The following is a 14,661-nucleotide window of genomic DNA, read 5'->3' as shown; positions in this document are numbered from 1 at the left end:
CGGATTGTTTTTGTTCGCTATGGGTCGTGGGCATAATTATGTAATATTAATTGTATTGGTTTATTTCATTTTTGTTTGAACATTGTTGCTGAAACAATTAAAAGGAAAATATTTGTTGTATGAAATTAATATAAATACAAATATTTTCGATTTTGAGGTATGTTTTATATTATTATTATAAATATATATATCCAACATTTATCAAAAGGATATTAAAAAATGTATAAAGATTTTTTTTATATAAAATATCATTATAATGATAAGAGATACTTGCGATATATTTCTCTAATATTTTTAATTTGTTGCATTTATGTTCACAATATTTTCTTTTTGTTTTATTTTTACAACAAATATCTAACGCTACGTTTTAGTGCCATCGTTATTCTCTAACGATTATCTTCTAATGATATATGCAATAAAATTCTTGATGTTTTCAATTTATTGTACTTTTATCCTCAATCTTTTCCTCTTGACGACTAAAGTCTTTGACTTTATGTTTTAGTACAGCTGTTATCTTCTACGGATATTTCCAGTAAAATTCCTATTAATTTCAATTTATTGCAATCTTATTTTTTACGACAAAAGTCTCTAACATTACATTTTAATTGTGACTTTAAAAAATAACTTAAATAAATAAATAATGTTAGAGAATATATATTATTCAATGGAAATAGGGAAAACCAAAATACAACTCTATGCAAAATACAATAGAGATGGTGTTTGATAAATGTTAAAACTCAATTGCTAAAAATACAAATAAATAGAAAGATGTTGAAGAAGAAGATTACAAACTCAAAACAATAAGAACAAGAAGAACAAAAGAATGAAATAAGAACAATAGAAAGAACATAAACTTTCACACAACCAAAGTGTAGAGTATTAATTTTATTTCAAGCTGAGTGTTGGTTCGTTTTCTCCCATGGCGAAGAAGAAGAAACCAATAACTAAGCCAGTTCATCAGGTAGGAGAGCAAGTTCTACAGCAAAGTTCAGAAGAGAAGTCTCCAGTTCTTGATTTGGATCACGATCGTGGGTTTGAAGGTTCCGAGTTTGCTGCGAATGGTGAAGAAGATGTGGATACTATTGAGGAGTTGAATCGTCAAATTGATGAGGTCATTGGGTTGGGAGGTAAAGGAACCCAGTGCTTTACTACTGTAAGGATTGGATCGGAAGAATCGGGTGATCTAAAGACCTCGTGGGCAGATAAGGTAGTTGAGGACGACTTTCAAGCCTCAGCTCAGAGACAATGGCAATCTTTCACGGCTAGTAACTTGTCCTTTTCAGACCAGAAGCTTGAGTTTACAGAACTGGAATTCAGGGAGGGACGAAAATTTGCTAGAATTGATGTTGAGGAGGTCAAATTCCAATCTGCAAATTGGAGCTCAGCAGTCATTTGCATGGTGCTAGGAGCAAACCCACCTATGGCAGTTTTTGAAGGGTTCATTAAAAGGATTTGGGGTCATCTTGGGATAGCTCAGATAGCAAGAATGACTATGGGTTTAACAATGGTCAAGTTCAATGATGATGCAACAAGGGACCATGTTCTAGAGAATGGCATTATTCACTTTGATAGGAACCTGTAATAATTCGACCATGGACGACAGATCTGAGTGCTGTTCGACTAGTTCGCTCTGTTCCTCTTTGGATTCATCTACAAGATTTGGGTCTTCAATATTGGGGTAGTAAATGTCTCAGTGCCCTTGTAAGTACACTAGGCAAGCTAATAATGGTAGACAAATACACAAGAGAATGCTCACGTATTCAGTTTGCTCGGGTTCTAGTAGATATGGAAGTTACAGATAACCCACTGAAAAGTATACAGTATATCAATGAACATGGCCAAATCATGGAGCAAGGGATTGAATATGAATGGTTACCAATTAAGTGTAAGAATTGTATTGGTTTTGGTCATTCAACTACAGATTGTAGGAAGAATAAGAATGCTCAGTGGGTTATGAAGGAGTCCAAATCAAATAAGGAGGAAAAGGAACAGGATTCAGATGGAAATAAGGATGTAGAGTTGGAGCTTGCTGAGACTCAGGCAGGTACAAAAGAGGTTACGGTTCAGGCAAGTTCAGAAGAGGATAAGGTTCAGGCCGAATTAGATGAGACTCTTTTACCAAATAAGGGGGATTCAGCTAGGAGTGAAAAAAGTGATCAGACTAACCAATAGTGGCATACTCCGAAAAAAGTTGCTGTTCAATCAAAGGAGGGACAGAGGTCAGTTACAATTGCTAAGAACTTAGGTCAAAAGAACAAGAGATTAAACAAGTTTGTGGTGCTTCAAGAGGACCTGGTAAGCGGTAAAGATGGAAATTCCTTATCAGTTTCCTCCAATGGATAGTAGTAATATTTTGAGTTGGAATGTTAGAGGGCTTAATGGAGTTAATAAGCATAGCTCTGTTAGTGACATTTGTAAAAGTAACAGAATAGGTGTTGGTGGCCTTTTAGAGACTAAAATGAAGGGCAGCAAAATAAGTAGGTTTATAGATCTTCATTTTCCGAATTGGGATTACTATACTAGTTCAGTTATTGAAGGTCGTCTTTTGATAGTTTGGAGGAAGTCATTTGTTAAGATCACTGTCTTAGAGGAATCTAACCAATTTGTTCATTGTTTGGTTAAGTTGACTGGTGTGCAGCAGGATTTTGGTGTAACTTTCGTCTATGGTTTGAATTCGATAGAGGGAAGGAGAAGTCTTTGGGAAGGGCTTCGAAGGCCGTTTCTTAAGGACAAAGCTTGGTTATTTTTAGGGGACTTTAATGCCCCTTTTTCAGGCAAAGACAGATCGGGAGGGAAGCCTATTTTAGACTTGGAGCTGGTTGACCCCATTCGGTGGCTTGCAGAAGCTTATGTAGAGCCTTTAAAAAGTGTTGGTTCTTATTTTACTTGGACCAATAACCAAAATGGTGATGCTAGAATTTACACTAAAATTGATCATGTGCCCATAAATGAGAAATGGATTGATTTGTTTCCTCAATCTACTGCTATGTTCAGATGGGAAGCTATATCTGATCACTGCTCTTGTCTTGTTAAAACTCAGGTTCCAGAGAAGATGGGGACTAGAGTGTTTCGGTTCTACAACTATTGGACAGAACATCATGATTTTCATGCTCAGGTCTTAAGGAGCTGGAAGCTGTCGATTAATGTTGCTGGTATTAAGGCCATTTATCTTAAATTGCTGAGACTAAAACATTGTTTGAAAGCCTTTAATATAGACAAAATTGGAGATCTGAAGGTTAACTACTTCAAGGCTAAAGAGACTTATCAAGAAGCTCAAATGCAAGCTCAAGATTACCCCCATGCTCTTAGTTATCAGGAAGCTGAGAGGAAAGCAGCTGAAGCTTTTTCTATTCAGGAAAGGCTTTATCAAAGTTTCTTAGTTCAGAGGAGTAAGGTTACTTGGCTGAGACAGGGAAATTTGAATACTTCCTTTTTTTATGCTTTTTTAAAGAAGCCTAAAGCGGAGAATGGTATTGTCTCGTTCATTACAGAAGATGGCAAAATGGTGGATAAATTCTCAAAAGTGGTTTATCATTTTGTGGGGCATTTAAGAGATTTTTTGGGAAGTTCCAGCTCGGCCACAGGAAGATTAAAAGTTCAGATTGTAGAGATGGGGCCTCAGCTTTCAGTTGAACGGCAAATGAAGCTTCTTAAACCTTTTTCTAGGAAGGAGATTCAGGAGTCTTTATTCAGCATTCCTATAACCAAATCTCCGGGTCCTGATGGATTTGGTTCAGGATATTTTAAAGAGGTTTGGCAGGACATAGGGGATGAGGTGTGTGCTGCTATTACTCAGTGTTTTGAAACTGGTAATTTCCCTACTGAGCTCCATGAAACAACCTTATCTTTGATTCCTAAGGTTGTTAACCCCTCACGGGCTGTTGACAATAGACCCATAGCTTGTTGCTATACATTGTACAAGTGTATGGCGAAACTGATTTGTAAAAGAATGACCGATATTCTCCATGATCTAGTACAACCTAATCAGGGAGCATTTGTCAAGGGTCACTCTATTGCCCATAATATTATGATTTTTCAAGATCTCATAAAAAACTATGGGAGGACTTCTACTTCTTCGAGATGTGCTATCAAGATAGATCTTAGAAAGGCCTATGACACGGTAGATTGGGATTTTCTTGAGGACCTGTTAAAAGCTCTTAGATTTCCTATGAAATTCATTGGTTGGGTCATGGCTTGTGTTAGGAATACTTCTTATTTTCTTCTGATGAATGGCAAATTTAAAGGTGGGAAAGGGCTGAGACAAAGTGACCCCATGTCACCTTTGTTGTTTGTCCTTATTATGGAATATCTGACAAGAAGCTTGCAACTAGCTGCTCTTAGTTCACCCTTTAGATATCACCCAATGTGTAAAAGTCTCAAGCTCATAAATCTCTGTTTTGCAGATGACTTATTGTTATTCTGTAAGGGCTCTCTCCCTGCTTTTAGAGCTGTCAAGGAGGTTCTTGATGATTTTGCTTCTGCCACAGGTCTATCCATTAACTCTGATAAGTCTCATGTCTTTTTTGGTGGAGTTTCAAACATTGACAGAACCAGAATTGCCCTTGAGTTAAATTTGACAGAAGGATCTTTTCCTTTAAATTACCTTGGGGTTCCCATGAGGCATACTAAATGGAAACATGAAGATTGTGAAGTTATCATTTAGAAATTTCCCTTCAAGATTCAGAATTGGGCGAGTAGACACCTGTCATTTGCTGGCCGGATTCAGCTTATTAATTCAGTTTTGCTTGGGCTTCGAAACTATTGGATGTCTATCTTTGTTTTGCTTAAAAGCATAGTCAAGGAAATTGAAAAGATCTGTCGGGGATTTCTGTGGGGCTCTTCTGGACAGAGAAGCAAGTTACACATTCCCTCTTGGCAGAAGGTTTGTCTCCCTAAAGCCTATGGAGGCTTGGGATTCAGAGAAGGAGCAATTTGGAACCGAGCTGTGTTAGCAAAATATGTTTGGGCTTTATCAGCTAAACCTGATTTGCTTTGGGTTAAATGGATCCATTCCATTTATTTGAAAGGTGTCAACTTCTGGAACTATGATTTAATAGCTGATTGCAGTTGGTATTGGCGGAAGCTATGTCATCTCAGGGTTCATTTTAGGCCTACTGATATACTTTCTACTGGTGCGCAAGGGAAGTTTAAGTCTTCTAGATTGTATAACAACCTCTTAGTTCAGCAAAGGGTCGAGTACTACAGAACTGTTTGGAGTAGAATCATCCTTCCAAATCACAGGTTTATGCTCTGGCAAGTGGTTAATTCTCAGCTATTAACTAGGGACAATCTTAGCAGGTTGCATATTCAAATGGCTTCAGAGATGTGCCCAGTTTGTGATAGATTTCAGGAGAGCCATTCTCATCTTTTCTTTGATTGTAGTCTCTCTAATCATTTGGTAAATAGAATTTTTGACTGGTTGGGGTTTGTTGCTTGGCCTCTCGATTTTCAAAACTGGTTGGTGTGGTTGGCTAGAGCACAAAATGGAGTTAAAGCTGATATTGTGAATATGGTTTGTGCTGCAGTCACTTACAGTATATGGAGAAAGAGGAATAAATGTTTTCATGATGGTTATTCCTCAACAGTATTAAAACTAACTCAGGAAATTATATATACTACTAAATATAGGCTAAATATAGTGTCCAAAAGTCATATCTCAGTTAAGGACCAATTGTATATTCGACAACTACAATGTAATTAGTAGTTTTCTGTTCTGGTTTGTAGTTGGCAGGTTTCCTGTTGGTGTTTGAGTCTTTGACTCTCAATTGTTTTGACTCTCATTTGTATTGTTCATTTGTTCAATGAAGTTCAATTTCTTCTTGATAAAAAAAAAAGTGTAGAGTAGTGGGGATCACCAACTTGAACAATGTTCAAGACCTTTGTCCAAAGCTTATTCCCCCTATTCTCTAAGCACTAAGGGATCTCACAAGGAAATACCTCTCTGGAATTATCAAGTCTCTTTGGTGTATTTTCCAGCCAAGTGCTTTGTGGATAGGAAATAGTGTCTTACAAGTGAGCTTTAGACTCCTATTTATAGAGTTTTGAGACACCCTTTGAATTTGAAATTCCACCAACCCCCATGGCTGTTACCAATGTTTAATTAGATGTTTATGAAGTTAAAATGAAGATTTGAGAGTTACTTGGTATCACCACAAGAAAAAGAGCCTATAGCGATGACTTTTGTCGTCACTGTAGATAAAGAAATCGTCCCTGTATACCTACAGCGACGACATATCGTCGCCAAAACGACGTCGCTATAGTATGTGTAGCAATCTACGGCAACAACAAAACACAGTCGTCGCAATAGGAAATCCTTTTTTTTTCGATTGGACTGGGATATTGCGATGACATGTCGTCGCTGTTGGTGGTTGCAAAATTTGAAAATTTGAATTTCAAAAACTTCTACAGCGAAGACATGTGTCCTAGGTGATTTCGCAATGCGAGTCCTAAAAACATTATTTTAGGACTCACAATTTTAGTTATAAAAAATTGGAGGGAATTAGAAATTTTTTAAAATTCAAATTTTTAGGACACACATAAGTTTTTAGGACTCGCTCCACGAGCCCTAAAAGAAATTCTTGCGAGTCCTAAAAAGTCCAGGAGTTGTTTTTAGGACTCGCATCTAGGTGAGTGCCCTAAAAAAGTGTCCTAGTGGGATTAAAACCATCAGCAGCCAAACCCAATCGAACGTTTCTGGGTTCTTTGGAAAAATCAGAATATCTGGAATCAAATTGTTTCCAAGCACCCCCATCAAGAAGATGGTGCATCACACCATCTTCTGGGTTCTATACTATGCTAGGTCATATCATTTGCTGTATGCCTTGAACTATAAAGACGCTTCAGCCTAGGAGTCAAAGGGAAGTACCGCAACACTTTGTGGGTGAATTTTTTCCCCTTTGTGTCTGTCAACCCATCGGCTCTCACCACATACAGGACAACTCTATTTTTGGGAATTCTCCTTCCAGAACAAGCAACAGTCATACTTGCAAGCATGGATTGATTGATAACCTAACCCTAACTTCATCATTTTTTTCTTAGACTCATAGAATGAAGTCGAAATCTTATTCTTCTTCGGGAATGCAAATTTCATAAACTTCAAAAGTTCATCAAAAGAACTATTTGTCCATTTATTCATAGCCTTCATGTGCATCATCTTCGCCAAGAAGTTCAAGGAAGACAACCATGTACAACCATGGTATAACTCAGCTTCAACCTCTCGATTAAGGTCATCAAATTGATTCTCCGCACTATTGTCACCACCATCTGAAATTCCTTCATGTATGCCTTCTTCGTTAGTGTCTTGTTCACCAATAACATCATTGATGATGTTAATCATCTATTTAGTCACTGGAGCCTCGTCGTCCACTACTTGTAGTGCACCAAAAATTTTTTTAGTTATTAAAATTTTTGTGTTTTATTTTATTTAATTGTTAAGTGTTGTGAATTATTTTATTTAATTGTTTGTTTGTTTAAATTAATTGTTAGAATTGTTTGGTAGAATTTTGTGAATTTATTTGTTAAATGTTATTTATTAATTTATTTTAAAAATGTGATTATGTGAGTTTTGGTTGAATGCACTAAGGTGCATGGTAGGTAGTGATGCACCCTAGTTATTGAGTGTGTGCAAGTGCATGGTAGCATGGTGTACATGTGTAGAATTTTCTACACACTTGTGGTTTCCTTTGATTAGATTTAATTATTTAAAAAATAAATAAATAAAAAGAAAAGGGAAAGAGAGTCTTGGACGTGTAGCATAGTGGGAAAGGAGGAGAGAATTTACCATTTTCTTTATTGAGAGATTTTAGATAAAATAGGCAAGGATGCTATCATCTTTATTTTCCTCCAATTAAGAAAAATCAAAATAAATAAAAATTAAGAGAAAATAAATAGAAAATAGAAAACTTACCCTTTTATTTTATTAGATCATTATGAGAGAATTAGGATAAAGGGGGAAGGAAATTGGAGAAGAGATAAATATGCTCTTGGGCTGCCGAATTCTAGAGAGAGAGAGAGGAAGTGGCGTGAGCAAGGGAGAGAGAAGGAAGAAGAAGAGAAAGAAGAAGATCTTGAGAAAACTCTAGGCTTGTGTTCTTGATCCTCTTTGTAATTTGATTCTTTACCTCTTCTTGTTTTCTTGTCTTGATGACTAAAACCTTGTTTTCTTCTCTTGGATGGTTGTTGTTTTTCCTCTCTTCATGGGGTTTCGAAAACCCTAGGCTTGAGCAAGGGGTGATTATAGTTGTGGGTATTGGTCATCTTGTGTGTTCTTGATTTTACAATTAAGAGAGATAATGGATCTCTAACCCTAGTGTTTGTTGTGTTTCTTGGGTAATGGATTGATGGTTATTTTTTTTTTTTATGTTGATGCATGAGGGAGTTAACCTAGGCATGGGCATGGGTGTTCATGTTGTTTTGGTTTGAATCTTATGATTGAAATTCTTATAGGTATAGTCATAGTATGTCCATGAAGCTTATTATTATGTGGTGTTGATAATATGATGTTTATAATTTTCTATGATTTGATGATGGGTATGCTTGGCTTAAAGACTCTATGTGAAGTTATGCAAAGGTTTTAAGATTGTGATCTATACAAGTGTTGATGAATATTTTTTTATAACATGAAAAGATTTGAGTATTGTGGGCTAAGTGGATTTTGGTCTAATGGTGATAAACAAAGCATAATGGTTATACTTTTTTTTTTAATTTTTTATATTTTATGTCAATTTAAATCTTAGAAACATGATAGGTTGTTGTAAGATCTTAAATGGATATATGTTGGTTTTGTTTCTTTTGGAATACTTGCATGATAATAATATGTCAAGAGTATATTTAAGATAAGATCAAAAATGATTATTTATTTATGACTTGTGAGAATGTTTCAAGGTGTTTGATGAATTATTATATGCTAATGGTAACATTAAAATGAGTAAAGAGGTGTAGAAATTGTTATATTATTTTATAATATAATGTAATATTATATTATAATATAATGTTTTAGATTAAATAAATGTGACAAAGAATGTCACATGTTGTAACGTATAATAGAGAGTTACAATATTTAGATATATAAGACATATCCAAATAATGTAACATATTTGGCGTTACAAATTTGTAACTTCCAAATATTACCATTTATTGTGTAAATTTGGTGTTACACAATATTGAGATGAATTTCATAAAGCCATTTGAGAAATGGCTGTTAGAGATATGATTTTAACCCCAATAATGTGTTTTGGGGGTTACAAAATCATTTGGGAGGGTTTGAAACCGTTTGGAAAAACAACACATTTTCAAGTGCTGAAACTGGGCTGTGGCCGCGGCCATTGAATGATGGTGGCCGTGGCCTGGGGGAAAGAAAGCAATGGTTGTGGCCACTGATGTCCCTTGCCCCGGCCACAGGTGCATTTCAAGCAATTTTTTCAGTTTTTTTCCAAAAGTATTGAACGGTTCCAAAAATCCAAATAACTCCCAAATCTCATTTTTAATTCCATATTAATCCAATTAAACATTGGTAACAGCCATAGGGGTTGGTGGAATTTCAAATTCAAAGGGTGTCTCTAAACTCTATCAATAAGAGCCTATAGCTCACTTGAAAGACACAACATTTCTATCCATTAGAGCACTTGGCTAGAAACACCTTGAGGCTTGATAATTCCAGAAAGCATTTCCTATAATCTGTGAGACATCCCTTAGTGCTTGAGTTAGGGGGAAATAAGCTTTTGGACAAAGGTTTCAAACCTTGTTCAAGTTGGTGATCCCCAACACTCTTCACTTTGGTAGTGTGAGTGAGAGTTGTTTCTATTTAGTTTGTTTGTTCTTTCTTTCTATTCTATTTCTCTTCATCTTCATATTCTTCTCTTTTGTTTATTTGTATTTCTTGTTTTGAGTTGTAATCGTCTTGTCTTTATTTCAAACTCTTTTACTTTACTTGTAATATTTTGCTTTGAGTTGTATTTTTCACTATTCTATTATTCTTCTCTTCTTCTTGTTCTTTAGTTTATTTGTATTTTCAGTTATAGAGTTGTAACCTTATTCAATCAATCAATATTTATTTGTAATATTATTGCATAGAGTTATGTTATCTTACTATTTCCATTGAGGCAAATACATATTTTTCCTAACAGAAATATGCTAGGGTTTGTGTTGGTATATTGTTAAATAAACATGTATGAATTTTGTGAAATATTATGAAAAGGGAGAATTTTATGAATTGTTGTACTTGCTGGTTTTGTGTAGAAATAATATTGTATGTGATGAAAAATGTTTTTGAATGTTTAAATAAATTTTTGCAAGTGTTTTGATGTTTCAAGAAATTAAATGGAGGATTTTAAGATGCCTTGAAATAATATTTTGCATAATTAATTACCTACATATTTTTTCTTTATTTTTGAGAAAATGTGAGTTTTAAACATAAAAATGATGATTTTGAATATATAGTTAGTTGCTGAAATTTTAATAATAACGTGAAGTTGTGTTTTAAAATAAAAGGAGTTTTGTGTATATGGTGAAATAAATCAACACCCTAACCCATGAAAATATTAAAGATGTTATTTCTATTATGACTTTATATTAAAAGTTATGATTTTCTTTATTTTTAATTAAGAAAAATGGTGAATTTATTTTTCTTGTGATATTTAAATAAATTAAATCATGGCTGAAAGTTTAGTTAAATATTTATAAAAATAATCATTTGATTTTCACATATGAATTTATTTTATTTTAAAAATTTGATCTTAAAAATAACACAAGTAAAAATATATTTTTCCACATCTAAATTAGATTTTTCTCATATTAAATTTATAAATTTGTTAATTGGATTATAATGTTATTTTTCTAAATAAACATGTTAAATTATGAGTATTTTTCATAATTTTTAGTCTTGGTGATTTTATGGAATTTAAAAGTAAGTAATGGAGTAAATATATTTTAAATGATTAAATAAATTATTTTATGAAATAAAATAATGTCTTGAGAGATTTAATCAACCTAGTAATTTTAAGAGGAAAAACAATGGTAATCAAGTATGTTACAATTTCATTATTTTAAAAAACGATAGTGTTATCCCAAAAATTTGAAAAGAATGACGTGGCAGTAAAATTGGCCATGACATGAGTTAGTGGGGTGATCTGGCTTAGTAATGGCCCAATACATCAGTTAAGGAATTGGACAGATAGTCAAGTCAAATACACCCGACCGAAGAGAATATTGGGGCTGGGGGTTGCTTGGCTCAGACCCCAGTTTGAAGACCCTAAAGCCAAGTCCAAGAAGATTGAAGGGGAGTTTTGGATTTTGGTTCAAGAGATAAAAGCAATAGGTCCGACCGGACCTAAGCTTAGGGGACCTCTTGATAGTTTGGCTCGAACGTGTCCAAAAGAATGACTAAGGCTTAAGTTTTAGTCAAGGAGAAAGCCACATAATGGCCGATCGGGTATGCCATGGAAGAGGCAGGCTTGGGTTTGAACGAGGTGAGAAGGGGGAGGAAAGTATACCTTGGACCACCTTGGTCCGAGGAGAAGATTTTGAGGTCCGATCGGACTGTGGTTGAAAAGGAGAGGCTCGGACCATTTTGGTCCGAGGAGAAGGGCACTATGTCCGATCGGACATACCCATAGGAGAGGTACCTTGGACCATTTTGGTCCAAGGAGATGATATGTAAAAGGTGGCTCGGACCACCTTGGTCCGAGGAGAAGAGTGCAAGGCCCGATCGGACCTTGGTTGAACAAAGAAGGCTCGGACCATTTTGGTCCGAGGGGAAGAGCATTGTGTCCGATCGGACATGATGCCTATGGGGGTGCCTTGGACCATTTTGGTCCGAGGAGATGGCAAGAAGAGATGGCTCGGACCACCTTGGTCCGAGGAGGAGAGTGCAAGGTCCGATCGGACCTTGACTAAAGGAGCCAAAGAGGGTGGTTTGAACCACCTTAAGCCAAAGAAGAAAACTATTGTGTCCGATCGGACACAATGAAGGGGGATACCTCGAATTTGCCCGAAGTAAGAAGCAAAGTAAGTATCCTCGGACCACCTTGGTCCGAGGAGAGCCAAATGTACATGACCTTTGGTCCGAGGAGAGCCATGCACATACCACCTTTGACCCACGAAAAGCTTGAAGAGTAATCAACATGCATGAGAGACTACGTCAAACTGCCCGAAACTACTTCAGTGAGAATTGGTCTAAGCATCCGGGAATCTCTCACTCCTCACTCGAATTTAGGGATCAGTTGTATTTTAAACATTTATCTTGTAATATAAATATAAGGTAAATAATGAAATATCCCTATCTAAAGGGTATATCAGTTGAGAATCCCAGGTCTATAAATAGAGAGTTGGGAGGATCGTAAAAGGACTTTTTTGGCAAAATTAAGAGTTAACCTGTGTTCTAGAGAGAGAAAGTGTTTTCCCTGAGAGAACCCCTTTTTGTATTCCGGAATATTTTGCATTGAAGAAACTCAGTTGACACTGTTCATCTGATCTTGAGTGTGAATACAGTAATAAAATCTCTAAGTGGATTAGGCTATTACAGATTATCGGGGCTGAACCACTATAAAATCTCATGTTATTTACTTTCGTTGATAAAAACTGTCTGCTGTCGTTTATTATTCTCTTGAAGGCTTGTCGTAGTTGACGTTCTTACGTCGTTGGCTAAAATCACAGTCAACATTTTGGTGCTTTCATTGAGAGCCTAAAGAGAAGACAGACAGTCCCTGAAGCAATATGGCGCCTAAGAACACCACCGCGGCCTCCAAGAGGGCAAGTACCTCCAGGGAGCATGCTAGATCAGAGGGTCCCAGCGTTCAAGATCGTGAGAATGAGCCTAGAGTTGTGCTCGAGGATGTAGTTCCAGAAGTTGAGGAGCTCCAGGAGACTATGAGCGCGGCAGGAGGCCTTTGCTGAGGAAATGGCCAAGCAAAGACGAGATATGGACGATAAGAGCGAGGAGATCCGTCGACAACAGGAGGAGGCCGACAAGCGACATCGCGAAGCTGCGCTTGCTCTAGAGGCAGCTACGCAATTGACCCGAGCCAATGCTCAAGCTGCACCTGGGGTGACACCCACCCCAGAGGCAAGGACCACAGAAGCTGGTCATAAGAAAACTGATAGACCAGGCAGGGGTGGTGGTAACCCACCTGGTCATGAGGAGGAGGGAGTACGATCGCGCACTGCCTCTACCCAAAGGGGGAATTCTAAGACCCCCTCAAGGAGCCACAGATCAGAGACTTCCAGGTCAGGGAGTCATAAGTCTGGCAGTAAGAAAACACCTTCTGAGCAGGGGCACAACAAAGCTCCTCGTGGCAAGGAGACTTCCCACTTCAAAGATGGACATGGGCGTGATGAAGCTGACAGTCACCACACCAACCAGTCGAAGGAGAAGAATAATAATCGACGAGGAGGAGATGATTAACCGGCTCAAACGGGGAAGCCACCATGGCATCCCAACCAGCGTAATGGCAAGGAGCACGCTCCACCTAGTAGACCTTCCGAGAAGACTCGGAGTACGGTGTTCGACCGGTTGGGAAAGAACACTGCTCAGAAGGACTCAAGGGACGTCATTGATGACAGAAGGAGGACCATTCCAGTCGAAGGGCAGGAGCCAATCCGTCCTACCAGTCGAGTAGAAATACTCGATGTTGATACGCCGGATAGGAGTGCCCGACCAAACGGTCCCGAGGGTGTGTCCCCAGCAGTAGCCCCGGGCATCCAAGCCCAGCTTGATGCTTTGATGGCGGCAATACAAAGTTTGTCAAAACAACCAGTTATAGATCCGGTAGACCACAGAAGTGGTAGCCCTTTTTGTGCTAGAATAAGAGCAGCCCAACCACCCATGAAATACAAAGCGCCGGTATTGCCAGTTTATACAGAAAAGGCAGACCCGGTGAGACACGTTGGAAAGTTCGAAGATCAGATGGAGCTACTTGGGGTGAGTGATGACTACCACTGCAGAGTCTTCCCCACCACCTTGTCAGACACTGCCCAGGAGTGGTACTGGAAGTTCAAACCCAACTCCATCACCTCTTGGGAGAGCTTTAGGAAGGAGTTCTGCAGGCAGTTCAGTACTGCCCGAACCCCTCCTGTTTATGCCAACCACTTGGTGGACATTAGGCAGGGCAAAGATGAGTCTCTCAAGAACTACATTCAAAGGTTTATGAGAGAAGCCAATCGGGCTACCGCGGTTGGAGATGAAGGGAAAATGGTTGCAATCTCCTCCGGTATTATTTATCGAAGTCCTTTGTGGGACAGCATCCACCGCCATCCAATTTCAACTTTACAACAGTTTTTGGACCGGGCAGATAAATACATGAAGTTGGATGATGCCATTGAGAAAGGAGAGAACGAGTTGAACAACCCAAGTGGATTAGATGAAACTCCGAAGGATAGCGGAAATGATCAAGGCGGTAGTAAGAAACGTGGGAATAACGGATCTGACTGCCGCAATGAGAAGAAAGCTAAGTCAGGATCCAATGACAAGCCTACAAAGTATGAACCTCGATTCACCAACTACACCACCCTTTCGGCGACCCGAGCGAAGATCTATCTAGCCAGCCATCAGGAGGTCCCTTACCGGAGACCCCCACCAATCAAGAAGGAAATGAGTAAGAGGGATAAGAACAAGTTCTGTCGTTTCCATGGAGACTATGGTCACGACACGAATGAGTGTAATCACCT

The 14,661-nt window shown here is 37.8% G+C and overlaps 1 protein-coding gene across 1 annotated transcript; it reads left to right on the top strand.

The window, feature by feature from the left end:
- The first annotated feature begins 2,308 nt into the window (after positions 1-2,308).
- On the top strand, positions 2,309-4,663 carry LOC133805734 (uncharacterized). The gene has a single exon (XM_062243895.1). It carries the CDS (start codon positions 2,309-2,311, stop codon positions 4,661-4,663), a length of 2,355 nt encoding a protein of 784 aa, XP_062099879.1.
- The last annotated feature ends 9,998 nt before the right edge of the window (positions 4,664-14,661 follow it).

This window comes from Humulus lupulus, chromosome X, assembly GCF_963169125.1.
Source record: "Humulus lupulus chromosome X, drHumLupu1.1, whole genome shotgun sequence".
NCBI classification, from domain to species: domain Eukaryota; kingdom Viridiplantae; phylum Streptophyta; class Magnoliopsida; order Rosales; family Cannabaceae; genus Humulus; species Humulus lupulus.
Note: the sequence above shows the minus strand (reverse complement) of the source record. Positions and strands in the feature narration are given on the sequence as shown.

What these genes read in the sequence shown, in the direction of transcription:
- LOC133805734 (XM_062243895.1), top strand. Translation starts at nt 2,309, where the DNA reads ATGGAAATTCCTTATCAGTTTCCTCCAATGGATAGTAGTAATATTTTG.